This window comes from Balaenoptera musculus, chromosome 15 (assembly GCF_009873245.2).
Source record: "Balaenoptera musculus isolate JJ_BM4_2016_0621 chromosome 15, mBalMus1.pri.v3, whole genome shotgun sequence".
Lineage (NCBI taxonomy): Eukaryota > Metazoa > Chordata > Mammalia > Artiodactyla > Balaenopteridae > Balaenoptera > Balaenoptera musculus.
The window spans coordinates 50,608,677-50,628,003 of NC_045799.1; the positions used below are offsets into that span (position 1 = coordinate 50,608,677).

General features: G+C 48.0%; 1 protein-coding gene across 1 annotated transcript; it reads left to right on the forward strand.

Annotated features, from left to right (window-relative positions):
* Window positions 1-571: 571 nt before the first annotated feature.
* JPT2 (Jupiter microtubule associated homolog 2) lies at window positions 572-17,013 on the forward strand. Its single transcript, XM_036826138.1, has 5 exons — window positions 572-681; window positions 5,569-5,708; window positions 10,429-10,571; window positions 13,421-13,466; window positions 14,354-17,013. Exons 1-5 carry the CDS (start codon window positions 638-640, stop codon window positions 14,533-14,535), a joined length of 555 nt encoding a protein of 184 aa, XP_036682033.1. The 5' UTR covers window positions 572-637; the 3' UTR covers window positions 14,536-17,013.
* The last annotated feature ends 2,314 nt before the right edge of the window (window positions 17,014-19,327 follow it).

Here is a 19,327-nt window from a genome sequence, read left to right on the forward strand (position 1 = left end):
AGGAATCAATGGGCTGTCCACAGTGTAACTGAGCAACAAAACACTGCTGAATGTGTTTTGTTTTTTTGAGCTATAAATCAAGACAGCTGGCACACTTTATCCCTTGCTTCCCATTTCTGAGTTAGTGTTCTTGCCCCCACGACGTGCAGGACAGAGGAACTGCGATTCCGTTTCCTTTGGCCACGTATCCACGTGCCATTGACTGGCTGGCAAAAACCAAGCGTCTCCAGACAGGCTGGACCCAGCTCGGTGCTGCTTGGCGCCGGCACGGCAGACCCGGGAGGCGGGCAGGAAGCCCCCGCGAGGCTGCGGGGAGTTTCGGCCAGGTGCCCGGATAGTGCCCGACCCCGCCCACCTCGGGGGAGGGGGGGGGGTGAGGGCCGTTCCCCGCCGGGTTACTGCCCAATGGCGGCGCCCGGCGCCGTGAGCGGTACCTGCTCTCACCAATCGGCTGCGAGCGCGGCGCAGGCCTCACCAAGCTTCCGTCTCGTGGGGCGGAGTCCGACACCACGATAGGCTGCTGCAGCTTGACTGGTGTCGGCGGCGCCCAATAAGAGCGAGAAGGCGGGCCTCGGGTCGCGCGGGGCCGGGCGGGAAGGACGGCGAGGCGGCCGGGAGGCTCCGAGTGGCGGTCGACATGTTCCGGGCGCCGGAAAGCAAGGGAGGCCGGGTCGGCTCCAGGTGCGGCGCGGGCTCAGCCACGGTCACGTGGGGTGCGCGGGGGCGGTGGGGCGGCCGCGGTGAGCTCACAGAGCCGGGGTCTCCGCGGCCGGGTCGGGGAGGTGGGCGCGCCCGCGGGACCCGGAGGCCTGAGTGCGCCTCCCCGCGCGTCCGGTCCCAGCACGTGCCCCTTCATTGGCGAGCGCGCCGGAGATGCTGGCCGAGCCGTCTGCTGCGGGGGGGCGGGCGAGGCGGCGCTGCGGGGATTCTGGGGCCCTGCGGCGTGTGCGCGAGTGGATGGGCCTCGGGGCAAAGTCCCGTCTCGGGAGCCCTCAGCACTGCCGCAGACCGGGAGCCAGGCGGCGCCCTCCCCCACTTTACTGACAAGGAAACAGGCGGGACAGCAAGTGATAGAAGGAGAGTTTCGACTGGGTTTAAACACTCAGGAACACATAGCAGCGCGCTTGCTTTCTTTTCAGCTTGTAGAGCAATGGGTATTGGGAGTCACATAGAGTCGCCAGAGCTGGCGGTGTCCTGCCGCTGGAGGAGCCAACTTGCGTTGTCCAGCTGGTTCTTCAGCTGCCTAAGAGTTTTCTTTATTGTGAGCCTTTTCTGTGACCCAGCCCCACAATAAAAGCAGAAGAGTGTGACGTCTTTTGAGGTAAACAGTACATAGAATAAAAGAATTGTTTTGAGTGATAAAATCCCTGTAAATTTGAGGGAGTTAGGTCAGTATTCAGTAATACTCCTACCCAAATAATGAGTCATTATCCCATGTAACAGTGACTATTAATCACTCCCGTCTAGATCTGTGCTGATATGGGGCCAGAAGTATATCCTGGAGTGCTCAGAATGAGTCAGGTTTCTGGTGCCTGAAAGCTGCTGTTCTGCACCACCCACACCAGCTGGGCAAGGGCTGCTTCCCAGCACTTTCTCCGTTGTGTCCACTAAGTACACTCTTTCTTTGTTTACACAGCCTGGCACTGGATGCCTAGCAAACATTGGTCCAGTTAGCGAATAAGCACGGTGAGGAACGCTGATGTGAAGCTGACTTCCAAGCTGTAGCAGACAGTGCAGAGCTGGTGCTCTAAACTGATACCCACATTTCTTTGGGGCATTAGTTTTTGGAGAGGATAAGGAGAAGATTCTTCCTTTTAGGATGTTGGAGAAGGAAAACCCATCTTAATTGGATGATCGATTGGAAGCTCCTGCTTGGGATCAGTTAGCAGCTTTGTCTTAAAGGAATTGACTGGCTCGACAGGCCTTTTACTTAGCTGTGAAAGGAATCAAGTGGTGGCTGTAAGATTACTGGGCTAGGTTTTCCTCTCTAAAAACCCTACTTTTGTTTTCTTGCTGAAGGATTATCTGGTGTTAAAGGGATTTTGAACTATAAAAGCATTATGCTTTAGCCATCATTAATCTGAGGTCTTTTAAGCTGTAGGATGTATATTTGTAAAGAATTTAATCTAGGTCTATTTTGCAGCTTCACTCCAAGCCTGACAGGTCCCCCATAGCTTTTCTGGGATACAGGAATAAGCTGTTGGAGGGGGGGGTCACGAGCATGGGTCCCTCCAGGTGAGCGTTGATGTGGCCTCTGCCTCTGCTGGTTCTGTGGTCCACTTGAGCTGTGTGTATTTTCTTGTCATGTGCCCCTTAGTTTCTGTTGTGTACTTGGAATGTCTTCATTGAAATGTATCCAAGGGGTACTGAAAAAGGAAGCCATAACTGGGAAGCATCCCCATGTAGTGAGATCATCCCCAAGACGTCTGAGCTACTGGTATTCCCATCCCCCTCCTGTAATTAGGGTCGAAGTGATACCTGCACTTGATAGTGAGCCTATGAGGGCCGCCTTGAGCCATTGTTGCAGCTTCTGTTTTTATGGAAATGTCTATTTAACTCTCAGTCCGGTTTATTCGAGACCCTGTTGAGCAGCCTGTGTGATTTGCTTGACTGCTGCAAGGCTGTGCGACCCTAGTGCCACCCCATATAGCCTTTGTGGTGGAGATGCTTGCCACCTCTTCCCAGGAAACTTGGCCATTGTGTGCAGTAATCTCTCTGCTACAACATTCTTGGGCACCACTTTCCTTCCCTTCTTTTCAAAGTAAAGTAAAATAAAATTCAGAAAAGTACACAAAATAATATAATAACATATTTCTACCACCCCAAATTAACATTTGACGGTTTCAAATAAATATCGCTTACCTCCTGTGCTGCAGTGGTTCTCTTTCCTCATGGAGACCACAGACACAATTTGAGCCTTACCTACTCCAAAGGTGCCTTTGGAGTTCCAGTGACACTCAGTGCCTCTGTGGCATCACTCACGCAGAACACGGAAACTGCTTCTGCACAGCTCTAGTCTTCCCAGAAAGCTGGGAGCTTCTCCAGGCCCAGGACTTGCCCTTGCTCGTCTTTCCATCCACAGGGTCTGGCGCAGGCCCACCCGTGGTAGGTGCTCAGGGAACGTTCGAGTTAGAGTGAAGCAAGCGGGGGAGGCCAGGGAGAGGCGTGTATCCAGGGATGTGGAATGTGAGAGGAGAGAGTGCTGGGGAGCCTACCCTGCATCTGGTCTGACAATTTGAGAGTTTGAAAGAAAAGCTGTGTTGCAAATAAGTCAGTAAATAGGAAGTTTAACTCATGCCAGTATGAGACTTGATATTAAGTTCAGTTCAGTTCTGAGGATGGCAGATCTCAGAGACCCAAGCCTGTTGGACCTGCTTGAAAATATGCCAAGAAAAATCGGGAATGTCATTGTGTCGGGGCTGTGAGATTTATAATGGGTGTGGGAGTCAGATGGCCTCGGGTGTCCCCCACCAGAGGGCCTGACGTGAGGTCTTACTAATGCCTTTCTAATTTAAGTCTGGTTATTGGTCATTTTTTTAAAAAAGGTTTTTTCCCTTAAACCGAGTAATTTTTTTCTTTATCAAATCCTTAAGGAAATGCTAACTGCTGGACAGGCATCCCCGTCCCCTTCCTTCAAGCTGATGTGACTGAACCCATGTGGAAGGCTGGCCCACTGCACACTCGGCTTGGGTGGCGGCTTGGGTGGTGGCGAGCGGCCTGCCTGCGGTCTCCGTCCCAGTGAGCAGGCACGCTGGTGGCCCTCGGAGCAGACGAGCGCTTTCTGCTGTCCTGCTTTACAGCCAGAGAGCAGAGAACTCCGTTCCCTTTAAATTACAACGAATGATCAGCTCCCTTTCTAGCTCTGTTGAGGAAACAGCATGTTAAACATCCTATTCTTCTAGTGTCTGCATCGCTTTTGTGTGGCGAGCTCTGCAGTTTCACTTCTTTCTAAATGTCTGGCGTCACAGGCGGTCCTCTTGCTTAGGACTGGTGAAAGAGCAGGGGCCACTCAGCAGTTTAAAACTCTGCTTTAAAATACGTTTGAAAGTCTAGGTGTCCTGGGACTTCCCTGGCGGTCCAGTGGTTAGGACTCCACGCTTTCACTGCAGCCAGCACAGGTTCCATCCCTGGTGGGAGAGCTAAGATCCTGCAGTGCGGCCATAGGTTTCCTGTAAAGATGCATATGAATTCAGTGTTATGCTGCCCTGCTGAAGGAAACCGATGCTCTTGGGGTGTCAGGGAAGAGCTTTATGGAATTTTCTTAGTTCTTCAGTTATTGCAATAAAAAGTGACTCAAGGTCCTGCTCATCCACTTCTGAAATATCCAGCCTCCAAGTGCATGGCAGATTCCCAAAGATCGAGACCACAGTAGATTTGGCTGGTGGTGACTGAGTGTGGGAATAGCACTGCTCTCTGTGGGTGTTTAATTAAAATCCACACTTGAAGGATGCCAGTGTGTGCTGGGGTGACACTCTGCACATGCGTCGATCTAAAGTGAACAGTGGTCCAGCTGGTGTGTTCTGATCTGTCTGATGTTTAACTTGTCATTGGTGGTATCAGACCTTGGGACTGGAAACCATCAGCCTGGTGTAGATTCCCAGGACTCACGTGGGTTAGTGGGGGTGGTGCTCCCCATGGTCTGAGCTGATACTTTCCATTAGAAATGTGAGCCACATAAGGAATTTTAAATTTTCTAGTAGCCACATTTTAAAAAGTAAAAAGATTCAGGAAAAATTAAGTTTAATAGATATTATTCAACTTAATATGTGCAAAACATTATTTCAACATGTGATCAATGTAAAAGATACAATTAAAGAGATATTTTGCCTTTTCTTCTTTGTGCTGAGTCTTCGAAGTCTGGTGTGTAGTCTATACCTACAGCACATCAGAGCCCAGACCCCCATGTCCAAGTGCCCACTAGCCACAGTGGCCAGTGGCTGCCCTTTTGAGGACGCAGCTCTCTGGGTCAAGCTTACTCTGTGGGTAAGTGGTGCACTGCCCCGTCTTTTTTTTCTAGAGGATGTTGAGGATTATTAGGGTGTAGTCTGAGCTCTGCAGCCACACTGCCTGGGTCTGAGTCCTGGCTCTGCTACTTCCTGTGTGGCCCTCTCTTTAGCTCAGACTCAACCTCTGTGAAAATCATGCCTGCCTTAGAGGGTGGCCGTGTCAGGTCCTTGGAACAGGAGTTAGCGTGTATAAACGCTGAGCGAGTGTGAGCCACAACACCCAGCACTATTGTCTGCTAATTAAAGTGACTATTAAATTCTACTGAACTGGCTCAGTTTGCCTGTTTTATGGAAACTTTAATTTTACTAATGAGAGGTCACAGGAGTAACTTCAGAGTATGCACATCTCTGGAGGTCTTGGCATAATCAAGATGTACAGAGAAAACCTTTAAGGGAACTCAAGGGCAGGGAGGGAGGTTTGCTGGCTGGCCAGCGGCCATGAGCTTGTCATGCCACGGTGTGTGGTTTTCCCACAGATGTCTGCCCCGACTTGCTGTGCCACAGCCCCTGGATGGTGGCGCCCGGGCCATCTGTCGCTCCCTCACACCCTGTCTGCTTGCAGGGCCATGAAGCCCCCGGGAGGAGAGCCGAGTGATCATCCAGAAGAAGCCGCACCTCCACGCAGGCCCGACAGGATGGCATCTAATATTTTTGGATCAACTGAAGAACCTCAGAACATACCCAAAAGGACCAATCCCCCTGGTATGGGCTTTTGACTCCTTAATCCTTTGGCCTCTACCTGTTCTCTTTTGTGCTGCTCTTTTGATAAAATTTTCCCTTTCTTTATATTGATCCTTTCAAATATTTTCTGGTGCAGGTTATCCCCTGCCATCAGAGTCCTAGAGTAGAAGGAAAGTTTTATCCTGACTTGTGCTTTGTGTCCTGAAGGTGGCTCGGTCATTCTGGGACTCCCCCTCATCTGTCTGTCACCAGGTACTGGCTGCGTACAGGCACTGAGGGTACAAAGGCAGATGGTGGGGTTCTGGTTCCCACCACGGATGCTCCCCAAATTGTCCCGTTGACTCCTTGAGATTCTTGAAATTGCGTGCAAATTGTGCATTTGGAGTAGTTTTAATCAGATTGTTAGTAGGATTGAAACTAAAAAGGGTGGCTCGGCCTGGCACACATCTGTGTGGCTCCTCACTACTTACCCACCTTCTAGTGGCTCCAGTGGGAGGGAATCTCAGAAGAGTGTTTCTCTTGGCTGATGGACAGTCCAGCTGAGCAACTGCACAGTGATAGTTACCTGAGGAGCTTTCCCCTGTCTGTATCTACGAGGGGAAGACAAGGTTTGTTCCATCCTTAAAGATCTGAGAGACCCAACACGGGAGTCAGAATTTCAGACAAATAACGAAATCAAGCAGAACCAGAGCTGGAACTACTCCCTACCCCACCCCAATTCTGGGTACAAATATTGCTTGACAAACCTAGAGGAACAAAAGCAATAGATTCAAAAGCTAGTTTTTTGGTTGTTTGGTTGTTTTGAGTGGTTTGGGGTGGGGGGTAAGGAGGGGTGGAGGTTAGTGGTATCTTTGGATTTAGTTATAGCAGAGAAGCAGGTGGTTCTTGCTGAATAACATTCTCCCCTACCCAGTTTGTGAGGATGCAGGGCCAGGAGTGCTCGGCCCTGCTCATCCTTTGTACCAACGATGTGATGCGGCAGGTAGACTCAGACTGGAGGCACTGGAGGTGGGCGCGCCAGCGGCCGTGGCTCTGGCTCGGCACCATGCGCGGCTGCAGCTGTCTCTGGGGCTTCGGGTTCTCTAGACAGTGTGGCAGCGTGGGGCAGCGCTGCTTTGCCAGACCCTCAGAATCTCATGCTCCCCCGCCCATCTTGTGCCCTGTGGGCAGCCTGGGCCCCTCCTGACTGGAGAGATAGAAAACCCCTGCGTTGTGCACAGTTGCAAGGTGTCGTGACAGCGACGGGAAGCCCTGTGCCAAAATGTCTGCTTCTCACGGTCCTGTTGTTTGGGGTTTGTTTTCTGTCCTGCCAAGTGCTCTGTGATGATAGTTGAGCATTTAACAAATGCCGGAGTCCCCGCTCTGCCTCCTCCTGTCACCCAAGAGCTCTTTCTAACTGATGAATGAATTACATTAAAAAAAAAAAAAAGAGGAAGGAGGGAAGAAAGGAAAGAAGGAAGAAAATTACCTGTGATGAATTTCAAGGGCAGCCCAGAAGGGAACCTGCTGGTGTGTCCAGCCCCGCAGACTCGACCCCGCAGACTCCGGGGAGGGCCTAATGGAGCACGTTCGGAGCAAGGGACTTGCCACCGGCCGTCACTGGAAGTTAACCCAGGCTGGTCGGGTGCCGTGTTTCATCTACTCTTCTGGTTTAGACCTCCTCCTGACAGTGGTGATTGATACGGGTGGGTCATTTGGTGTTTGTCAGGGGCTGTGCTGTGTGTCGGTCGTCTCCACAGCTTGGGGGATAGGTGGCATTACCCCCTTTACAGAGGAGGAAGCTGAGGTTCGGGTTTCACTGGCCTGCCTGAGTACACAGCTCACTGGTGGCAGAACTAGCCTTTGGATGCAGGTTTTCCTGACTCTGAAGCCCATGCTCCCAACTTACCTCCTGAATATACCAATTGGGATAAATTTCCTGAGATGGAATTGCTGGGTCAGTTTAAAATGATGGTTCTAGGGCTTCCCTGGTGGCGCAGTGGTTAAGAATCTGCCTGCCAATGCAGGGGACACAGATTTGATCCCTGGCCCTGGAAGATCCCACATGCCGCAGAGCAACTAAGCCCATGTGCCACAACTACTGAGCCTGCGCTCTGGAGCCCACGAGCCACAACTACTGAGCCCTCGTGCCACAACTACTAAAGCCTGCACACCTAGAGCCCGTGCTCTACAACAAGAGAAGCCACCGCAATGAGAAGCCCGCGTACCGCAATGAAGAGTAGCCCCCGCTCACCACAGCTAGAGAAAGCCTGCGTGCAGCAACGAAGACCCAACACAGCCAAAAATAAATAATCATAATAAAAATAAATAAATAAAATGCTGGTGCTTCCACTGGTCTTCAGACGTGTGCTCCAGGACATCTGTAGCACTTGCTCCCCACGCAAGGCGCTGTGCCTTGTGATTTGGTTCTTTAAAAAGTGTATCTTGAATTTATTTTTCTTCAGTTATGAGTGAATTGAGCATTTTTTCCACCTTCATAGCCGAATTCATCTTTCAGATAAAATGTTGAATAATAGACGGGCAGTGTGTCTATTATTTTACTTTTCATAAAATTCAAGAACAGAACTGTGTTGTTTAGGGTTGGACATATACATGGTAAAACTAGAAGAAGTTTGTAGTTTCCAGAAAATTCGGACACAGAACCACACAGGTTTTTGGGAGTTGATAGAATTCTGAAAGACGCGTGATCATCTGTGATCGTTACTTGGGTGTTTGCTTTATTTATATTTTAGGTACTTGTCTGTGTCATGTTTCACAGTTCTTAAAATGTTTTTAAATGAGCAGTGCCTTTAGCCAAAAACTTGAAATTGAGTTACTTTTATTTTTATCTTGCATTTTAAAATAAGCTGAACGCTATCTTACAAAGAATTTACTTAAGCATGACCAGCAACAGCATGGTAACAAGCAGCGAGGGGTGACCTCAGGCAGCAGCTTTTCTCCACTTTGTAGTCCAAACATTTCTGCTGACGACACCCTGTTCGTAACAGCAGCCCAGCAGCATGACCGGGAGCTTCCTTTCCACGCTCTGCTCTGCCCACTCCACGTGTGTCGACTCACTTATCTCACCAACGACCCCAGCCAGGTGCTGTCACACAGTTGGTCAGCGGCTGAGCAGGATCCTGCCTGGCACTGGGCCCTGACCCCATGCTGTGCCGCCTGCCCCAGCCTGAGGGCTGCGGGTCCCTGGGAGGCCGTGGCTGGGGCTGGAAGGCTTGTGATCGGCCTCAAACGACACGAATGTGTGCATCTTCCTGCGGTCAGTCCCACCCGTTCTCTAAGCTTCTCCTGGCCCAGAAAAGCTTCAAGGGCCAGGTTCCCATCCTTGTGGAGCTGTGCTTTGTGTCCCCCAGACGACCAACCGGCATCCCGGAAGGCTGGTCGAGTCTGAGGGCTTGCGAGGGGACAAGCCCCCAGTGGAGCCTCCTCCTCCTCGGAGCTCCGTGCTCCTCTCATGGTACACCGTCCCCTGTTCTAACAGTATGGGTTATTACAGCCTGGAAGTGACTGTTTAAAATTGAATTTCTTGGAGACAGTCAATAAAGATCACAACTATAAAAATGAATATGTTTCGCAGTCCTAAGCCCCTGCACCACAGCCACCCCATTTCCTGAGCAGACACATGGCCCCCAGAGGGGAGCACTTTGCAGGGAGGGAAGTGGAGTAACCAGTGCCCTTTATTCACATACAGGTCCTTTTATAGTGAGACGCTGTGTGCTGTCTAGATCGTTTTGTGCCTTTTTCACTGAACAGTGTCTGAGGGAAGCTTCTTTAGCAAATGCTGACTGAGCATTTATGTCCCCAATGTTGTCGTAAGCATCTGACACACAAGCGACAGTGCGTCAGTGAATTCCCTCACAGCGCCGTGAGGAAGGGCCTTGTACCACCGCCGTTCGAAGGGTGAGGAATGTGGGGCGCAGAGGGGCCGAGCAACTTGTGTGTGGTCTCATAGCCATTTGTGGATGCACCTTCTTTCTCCTGTAAGATTATAAATCTTAGTGGTCGCTTGGTGGAAGGGAGGCGCTGGTGTTTGCTGAGTGCAGAGAGGGACGGGCTGGCGGCGTGTGCTCGCATCTTCCTGTTTAACATCGGTATTTACTTCTCACGTTCATGCCTTAGCCATCAGCTTATAAGAACTTACATCTGAGATGCATATTTTCATTGTAGCTCATCACATCATTTCTACTTGGCAGCAAAGATGTTAAATGTCTGTAATTCAGTGACATATCTAGTTGTCACTGGAAGTTCCAGACAGATTGAGGTGAGGAGAGTAGTCATTCTCAGTAAATGTTGTTTTCCAGATTACAGGTTTGCCTTGAATAGGGCATGTTATTAATTCAGTTCTGTCTGTCTGACCTCAAAATTTAGCGGGTGTTTGCTTTTAATCTATGAAAGAACTTTTCATGGCTTTAACGTAGAAGATTCTTCAGCAGGAAAACATGAAAAATTCAGGGTTAAGGAAATTCTAGAGGGGAAAATGCTGTTTTATGCCATCTTACCGTCTCGCTTCTAGCAGCAAGCCCGGTACAGCTCAGTTCTCGTGAGGAAGGCCCCAGCTGGCCCCCGGGAAAGGGGCTGGGTTTGACATGGGTCTTTAGGGATGCTCATCAACCTGATCACCCCACCCTTGTTGGCCTGAATTCAGGACTGGCACTGCGGTGAGAGGAGGTCTCTGAAGTCATGAGTGTGGAGGGTGGGTGGGGTGGATGTTCCGGGTTGCTAACCATCCTGATTTTTTCTGCAGGGGGGAAAGGAAGTGGTATATTTGACGAATCCACGCCTGTGCAGACTCGACAGCGTCTGAACCCCCCTGGTGGGAAGACCAGTGACATTTTTGGCTCCCCAGTCGCTGCTACTTCACCCATGGCACACCCAAACAAACCCAAGGTATGGACTGCATACAGATAGCAGACATGAGAGTAAGAAAAGCAAAACTTGAGCCAGGTACTCTTAAAAAGGCTCTGAGGCAGGTGTGACATGTTATTAGGAAGAGACAAGATGGGTGACATTGCTTTTCCTGGCTGCAGTCATTAGTCACCGAGTTTCAGAGCTCTCCTGAGTCATCGGAGGAATGTATTCCAGCCTCGTGATGACTTGAGCCTTGGGGGTCGCTGGTGGTGGGGGCAGCCCACTGCAGGTAGGCCACTGCCCTTCTCTGCACATCACAGATGGATGCTGAGGATATTTATAATACTGAACATAAAACAGGAGAGTTCACCTCTCATAAACATTCCTCTATTTTTAGTGGTCATCAATCAATAAGTAGAGTAACTGCATCGGATTAAAATTCACCAAATACTTAGAATTTATGGGTTCCTGATAATATTTTTAAAATCTAATTTGTCACCTTCGGAGAATGTCAGAGGACCATCTGGAAAACTGCTGACAGATAGAATCAAGCACTTAGCCAGTGTTTCTTGCATGAACAGTACCTCAGGATGACAGCTATTGAGGGAAAGTTTCCTTTTATAAACGTATTCCAGCCCATAAATGAAGAAGGAATAACAGAATTCAAATATCACCATTTTGCAAACTTGTAATGAAACTGTAGATCTGGGTGGTAATCATCAGTGGCTGCTAACATCACAAAACGACACCTCCAAAAATTATAGGCCTCGTGATAGAAGTTCATCATGGACCACCTTTGAATTCATATCAAAACAACCAAGCCTGAGTCAGACCAATCCTCATATTAATCAACACTACAGGGATTTAGTCAGAGTAATACAAGATATAGGAAACTACATGGAGTCAATAGGGGGAGATTTTAGTAATTTTTAAAAACACTGAGGATTGCAATCCCTATCAAAGTTCCTACAGTGGTGTGGTTTGGTTTTTTGGTTTGTTTTTGTTTGTGGTGCTTTGTTTGTTTTTTGAAAAAATGGAAAGACCTATCCTAAAATTCATATGGAATCTCAAGGGACCCTGAATGGCCAAACAATCTTGAAAATGAAGAACAAAATTGGAGGGTCACACTTCCCAATTTCAAAGCTTACTACAAAACTACATGAATCAAAACAGCATGGTGCTGGCATGTAGACCAACGGAATAGAATTGAGAGCTGAGAAATAACTCTCACATCTGTGGTTCATTGATATTTCCACAAGAATGCCAAGATCATTCGTGAGGGGAGAGCAGTCTTCAACAAATGGTGCTGAGAAATGGAATGTGCACATGAGAAGAATGAAGGTGGACACTTACCTTACACCATGTACAAAAATGAACTCAAAACATAGGGACAGATCTTATTCTTGGATTCGGCAGTGGTTTCTTAAATGTGACACCAAAAACAGGCAACAAAATTTAAATAAATAAGTTGAACTTCATTAAAATTAAAAACTTTTGTGCATCAAAAGATACTATCAAGAGAATGAAGAGACAGCGCACAGAATGGGAGAGAGTATTTGCACATCACATATCTGACAAAGGTTTGCTATCTAGCCAGAGTATGTAAAGAACCCTTAAATTCAGCAACAAAAAGACAACCACATTCAGAAATGGGCAGAGGCAAGGGGGAGGGATGGCATGGGAGTTTGGGGTTAGCAGATGCAAACTATTAACATATAGAATGGATAAACAAGGTCCTCCTACTGTATAGCACAGGGAACTATATTCAATATCCTGTGATAAACCATAATGGAAAAGAATATGAAAAAGAATGTATATATATGTATAACTGAATCACTGTGCTGTACAGCAGAAATTAACACAACATGGTAAATCAACTATACTTGAATAAAATAAATTTTTTAAAAATAAAAATTTCAGAACCAGAATAAAAGGGGGCAAAGCATTTGAATAGACATTTCTCCAAAGAAGACACACAAATGGTCAATCAGCATATGAAAAGATGCTGAACATCCTTAGTGGGGAAATGCAAATCAAAATCACAGTGAGATACTACTTAACACCCACTAGGATGGCTATTATCAAAAAAAATGGAAAATAAGAAATGGTGAGGGTGTGGAGAAATTGGAACCCTCATACACTGCTCTTGGGAATGTATAATGGTGCAGTCGATGTGGAAAACAGTTTGGCAGTTTCTGAAAAAGTTAAACATAGAATTTATCATATGATCCAGCAGTTATACTCTTAGATATATACCCCCAATTGTGCAAACAACAACTCAAACGATACTTGTACACTTAATTTTAATAGCATTATTCACAATAACAAAAGATTGGAAACAACCCAAGTGTCCACCGGCAGATGAATGGGTGAACAGAATGTGCTGTGCTGTACACATGTGATGTTATATTATTCAGCCCTAAAGAGGAATTAAGTTCTGACACAGTGTAACACGGATGGGCTGTGAGAACATGTGCTGAGTTTAAACTTGACTACGTGTTAGACATTTAAGGAGTCATTAGTTTTTGCAGTTGCGAGAGAGTTTTTTAGGACATTTGAAAGAGCCACATCTTGAAATATTTATGGATAAATGAAATATGGGATTTGCTTTCACATAATCCCACGAAGGGGTGGAGGGCTGGAAGTTGGGAGGCATGTGTGGCTGAGACCAGAATGGAGGCGAGCAAGCTGATGTCACTTGCTGTAGAGCAGGTTACCTGGGGGCTCACGGGGCTCTTCTCTCTGTTTTGTTTATGGTTAAAATTGTTCAAATAAAAACTTCTTAAAGGTAAAAATAGACCCAGGTCATCCACGCCTTTCCCGTCGTCTGCCTGCGCGAGGTAGGAGGTGTCCGAGTGGCGGATTGACCTGGGTTTGCCTCGTTACAGGACCACGTGTTCCTGTGTGAGGGAGAGGACACACTGGACCTTAGAGGTGAGCTTGTTTTCTGTCCCTTCGCCGGGGCTCACGCTTTGCAGAGGCCGCTGGTGGGTGGGGAGGGAAACCCCTGTGCGCCCCCCAGCCTGCCGATGAAGACAGCAGAGTTGTGGTGATTGCAGGAGGGTTTTGTGTTGGAAGGAGGCAGGGGAAATGGGCTCAGTTACTTCTGGTGACAGCGTTCCTGCTGGTTTTTCTGCACCTCCTGTCAGTGCTGGTCAGCCTGGGCCTAAGGCCAAGGCGTCCTCTTCTAGAAGCTCATCTCATGTAGTGAAGGGCAAGGGTCCAAAGCCTTCAATGAACTTGTGACCAAGGGCAGTGCTGGCAGACCTGGCAGAAGAGAAGGGCATGAAGGAGGGTAGGGGAGGAAGACAGGGGGCGGTGAGGAGGAGCAGTGCGGGGCTGTGGTGGGGTCGGGGCTCCCCCCGATGGGTCGCTCCGCAGTGAGCTGCCCCGCTCATGGGGCTGGGTGTCAGGCCCAGTCAGTCCCCCATGGTCCTCTGAGCTGACTGCAGGCACTGATTTCTGCCTTCGGGTCACCATTTCCCTTTGTCGATTAGGAAGAGATGGGAATTCGTTCATTCAGAAAGTCCAGAGTAACCTTGCCTTGCCTTGCTGGGCCCCCCACTTAAGACGAGCTCACTTTGAGGACGTTTCCTTTTCATACTTGAGGTGGGATGGAGGGGAGTGGAGTCCAGCAAGCAGTGTGGAGATGATCCCTCAAGGATTTCTCCAAGTGTGTTTCAGTACCGGCCCGGCTTCAGCCCAGCCCTGGGGCAGGCAGAACCTGCTCTGCTTCTTTTGCATTTCCCTGGACGGCGTGCCCTTGCCCGTTGGGTGGCAGGCAGCCTCTAACAGGACGCTGTGCTGACTTTGTCCCGCAGCCGCAGCCAGCGCCTCCGCCAGACAAGAGCCGGGTGAGCCAGGTGGCCCGAGAGAAGCAGCCCGCGCCCAGGAGCCTGCGCCCACCATTGACAGCCACGAGCCCAGGCTGGGCCCGAGGCCTCGCTCCCACAACAAAGTCCTGAACCCGCCTGGAGGCAAGTCCAGCATCTCCTTCTACTAAGACGCTGCTGCGTCCCCCATAGCCAGACAAGAAACTCGAGAGATAGGATTTCAAAATTATAGTTTCTTTAGCCTGAAGGAGCGGGGTGGGGAGAGGGTCTGTTGGGTGGACACCTGAAGCTGCTGCTCTGGCTCCACTGCCATCCCGAGAAGCCGGAGACCTCGCCTCCCGGAATCCAAGGGAGGAAACGTGATCCCTGGTGTGAGAGGAGCTCTCGGGTGGGTGGGCAGGGAGGTGGTGCCAGGCAGGTGCACCTGAGGCGTGGGGTCTTCACGTCCTTGGTGTGTTGGCTAATTGGGTATCTAGGAGTCACTAACACAGTAGCAGAGTTTAAAGCCTTTGAGAGAAATCCAAAAACCACGTGTCCGTTACTGTGGGATAGAAGAGCAAGACACACTGAAACCCTAGCGGGGTGGGGAGGGTGGGTATCTGGATAGACCCCTCAGATCCTGACGCCGTTTACCCTTCATGGACACGGTCTCTGTTTCTGGGACTTCGGCCCCAGTGTTTTTCACTTCAGTTCCACAGATTTTCTTGAAACATCTTCATTGCTTTTCCTCAGCAGCTGTAAACAAAAAACCAAAATGTTGTTCTCAGTCTTATGCTTTATGGAAAGATTTTGTACCCTGATCTCCCAAGGTGCCCCGCTTCTGCCCTCTCAATCCTTGGCCAGATCTTACGTAGAAATCTCTCCCTTTCATCCACGAGAGACTGGTTTTGGGCTCTTTACAGGCAGTTTTGCTTGTGAATTGTTCCTTTTTTCCTCATCAGCCTTAAGTCTAGGCCTTTGCTCCTCACCAATGATGGGGACAGTTCCCTTCACCAGCAACACTTCCTATCTACAAGGCCACTAACTTCTATAGGACTTTAAAACTACCCAGATCTATCCAGGTAATGGGATTGTTTAACTCCTTCATGTGTCTTCCTTTATATTCCTGCTGACAGTGGGAAGGAGAGATGCTTGAGAACCTTGGGTTCTTAGGTTTGGATTCTGTCATAATAGCTCAAGACCTGTTCTCAAGTACCAGCTTTACATCAGTAACTGTTGACTCTGGTCTGTTTCTGACACCTTTCTAGAAAAAAGTCTGTTGCTCAGGTACACCAAAGAGGAAGGAAAGTGTTCCTAGGCCACCCTTTATAAAGGTTTGCAGAACCTCTGGATCATATTCACAGTTTCCAGACGAGTCTTAGAGACCTTAGGCCAAGAGATTAAATAGTTTGGCAGTAAAGTCTCAACTGGCCCATTCCATGGTATTTGCCAGCAAAGATAATGGGCTGGCAAGAATCGTGCTGCTGTAATCTGTCAGGTGAAAGTTTCTCCAATTGAGCCTCTAAAGGGCTACGGTGTCGGTTCCTGTACTGCAGTCACGTGGGACCAACAGTTTGGGTTGGAGCTACTGGTACGAGTGCCTACAAAGCTAATGCAGGTGCTGAAAATGTCTTCATCGTTAAAATGTAGTCACACTCCTAGTGGCCTGGACGCTCCGGTGACTGCAGGAGCTCCCTGCCAAGCTCCACATCCTCCACCGGCGCTGGGGGAGGGTTCACACGGTGCTTTGCCAAGCAAAGACACTTTGCTTTTCTGTCCCCCTGCTGACTTTGGAGCCGAGAAACACTGGTTCCATGTGACTCTATCAAGTGCTTCCTATCTCCTCCATCCTTCATATGGTCATTTATAGGAAAGTTGTCTGGAATTCATTTTTTTCCACAGTAAAAAATGTCATAAATGGTGGTTAGCTTTTAAGCTCAAACACACTAACTTGTTTAACTTACAATAAGATGTTCCAAAGGTAGAAATGAACTGCTATTTATAACTTTTTTTTTTTAATATACAAGAAAATGATTTGTGAATTCCAAATTGGATTGCCAAGAAGACCCTGACGTGCTGCTGGCCCTCGGGGCTTCAGTCTCACCGTCAGTTACATGAGGGGAAGAGCTTTCTAGATCTGTCCCCTGGCAGGGACTTCCAGAGCAGAGCTGGGGTTAGAGGCCTGGGGGAAGGAGGAAAACAACAAGAGCAGAGCCTCTGGGCAGCAGTGACTACATCACCTTACTTTTGTTCCCATCTTCCCTCTTCCTTTCCCTCCTCGGGGCCGTGGGCATGGGTTTAGAGAGCCCCGGGCAGTCTGGTCACTGGGAGGAGCAGCAGAAAAGTTTTTGCTCCTTCGAACCTGATGGGGGAGGCCATTTGCATTTGGAAAATGCTCTGTACATTGGGGACTGCCTGTATTTGGAAGCTTCATTAACTCTTAGCATCCTTTTCTCAACCTCCAAGCTGCATTGAGAAATTACTCATCTGTATTTTTATTAAGCCTTAAAACTTTATGTGCATTTGGTGCCAACTTTTTGTAAAACTGTATCAAAAACAACAAACCTGTGCTCACATCTCGATGTAACTTTGAGAGGAGCATTCTGTTATTTTTACAGGGCAGGAGTGGGTGTAGCCGTTGAATTAAACTTAGCAGTCACGTACTCAGAGTCTTTGCCTATTGGTTGTGTGCACAGTGTGTGTGCGTGCGGTTGGGCGGGTGGACATGTTCACGTGTTTCCTCCACGTCCGTTCTCCAGAGTGCCTGAACTCTGCTCCTTCCCTTACAGCTTTTCATTGGTTGAAGGGGTTTGCCTTTTTTTTTTTTTCAAACCAGAAGATGCCAAAATTAATCTTCTCAAAGTTTATGGATTTAAGGTTTTTTCATTTGAAAACCAAAGACTTTGCTTTGAATAGAATGGACAGGAATGTGGCAGCGTTCTTTTAGTTTCCGTAAATGGAAGGTAATAATTCTTTTTTCGCTTAACACCACTTGTTTTCCTGAAGAATTTGCCTCTGCGTTGACTTTGAAACTTCCATGAAAGCCTGACAGTGAGTAGATGATGTGCTGAGCTATTAGAATCTGCCTGTAGATTCAGGTCCTGTAGAGAAAGCATAGATTTTTCTTCTTTCTTATATATTAGCTATTTTCATATGTCCTACAAGCAAACTTAATATCTTTATGTGTATTAAGTGGACTGAGGGTGATGGAGCTTCTCAGACTGCCTGCCTGGAGAGCTCCACTAGAGGAGGCTTCCTTCTAGAAGACTGCTGCATCAGGGCCAACTAACTGGACAGCACTTCAGAAAGAAACCCAGCATGGGTGACCTGACACTGTCTTCACTTGTTCATCTGAGAGCGTGTTCCCAGAACTGGGCTAGGCACTGGCACCAGTATATCACCTATTTGTAACAGCTGCTCCAGCTGCAGGCAAGCACTGAGGTTTTGGAGTGTCACAGCTTGTTTGTCTCCAGAGGTCAGGCAGTGGCTGAGTCAGAGGAGCAAGGTGGGCTCCCCTACATTATGGTGAAGAAGTGGAAGACATCTAAGGGTTCCCTCTTCGGTCCTGTGCCTTGTCCAGAAATACATGGCTCTTTGGACAGAGCATAACTTGTTCTAACACCTTTGTGAGTTGAACCCTGCAAGGATGTCTACACCTTCTCCTATATTGTCCCGTTCATTTCTTCTGAACTCGTTATATTCTTAATCCTTAGCGTTCTTCGAGCTCATGAATGAAATATTCCTGTTCTGTGTGTGACTACAAAGTGCTATCTAAACTTGAACTTAGAAAGAAATGAGAGGGACATTACAGGGACCTAGGTGAGTTTTTAGCAGGCATTAGGGGTGGATACTTCGAAATTAAAGTATTGATAGAACTTTTGAAACCTGTGTGCCCAACTTACATTTTAGGGTCTTGTAATGAGAAAGAAAAAGTTGAATAGCGAATTATCTTTACAAATTGTAAAGGAAGCAAGTTCTAATTCAGTTAGCTTGAGCTCTCAAGAGTGTACTAGTGTTCTTCAGTAAGCATCAAGAATTATCCAGCATATCATTTTGTTAAAACTCCTTTTTCTTTAACCAGTTTCAAGTAACAAATCTGCCCAAACATGTTAGTGGTAAAAACTAATAAAGTTGATGACAAGTCAGTTGGCCTCTGACTGTGGTAGTGGTGGCTGCCCTACTGTATTTGCTATTTCAGGAATTGAAAAGGGGCCATATTTCTTGGAAAGGCTTAGAGCAGAAGTCAGAAACATTCCCCAAAACATTCACCAGCTTTCTCTGTAACTTGCTTACCAGAAGAAATTATACATTTCATCTGTTTGTCCTGGCTTATTTTGAGACTATAAAACAAGTCTATATTGCATGCTTACTATTTGCTAGAGATTGTACTAAGCCCCTTTTATGATCTTCATAACACTCCTAGTAGGTTGGTAATTGTTTTAGGCTCAGTTTTACAGTTAGCTAGGATCAAAACCCAGGCAGTCTGAATGTGAGACTGAAACCTCAGATCGTTTCTTAGTGGGGTGGGTGAGCATCCATACAGCACAGTAGGTTGCAAGGAGAAAATTGTGCAACAGTATTTAGGGCATCACCTGCAGGAACGTTCACTGGTGCAATCGGGTTAGGATGAACTCCCCTTGAAGCATCGCATCAGGTGAAAGGCAGGGGTAAGAGCATTTCTGTTAACACTAAGCTGTCACTCTTGGTTTTATGATCAGGATTCATGCCACCTGTGTGGCCCCCAAAGCTGAAAGTGTAAGTCTTAGATTCATGGTGTCTTCAGATACCAGAGAAAGAAAATGCAAATCAACTGGCTAAAAGTGGAAGAAATAAGGGCCTATCAAAACTGGTAGAATATAAGAAAGTCAAACAGAACAAATGGAAATGAAAAATATAACTGTTGAGAGACTTCCCTAGCGGTCCGGTGGTTAGGACTCTGCGCTTCCACTGCAGGGGGCGTGGGTTCCATCCCTGGTCAGGGAA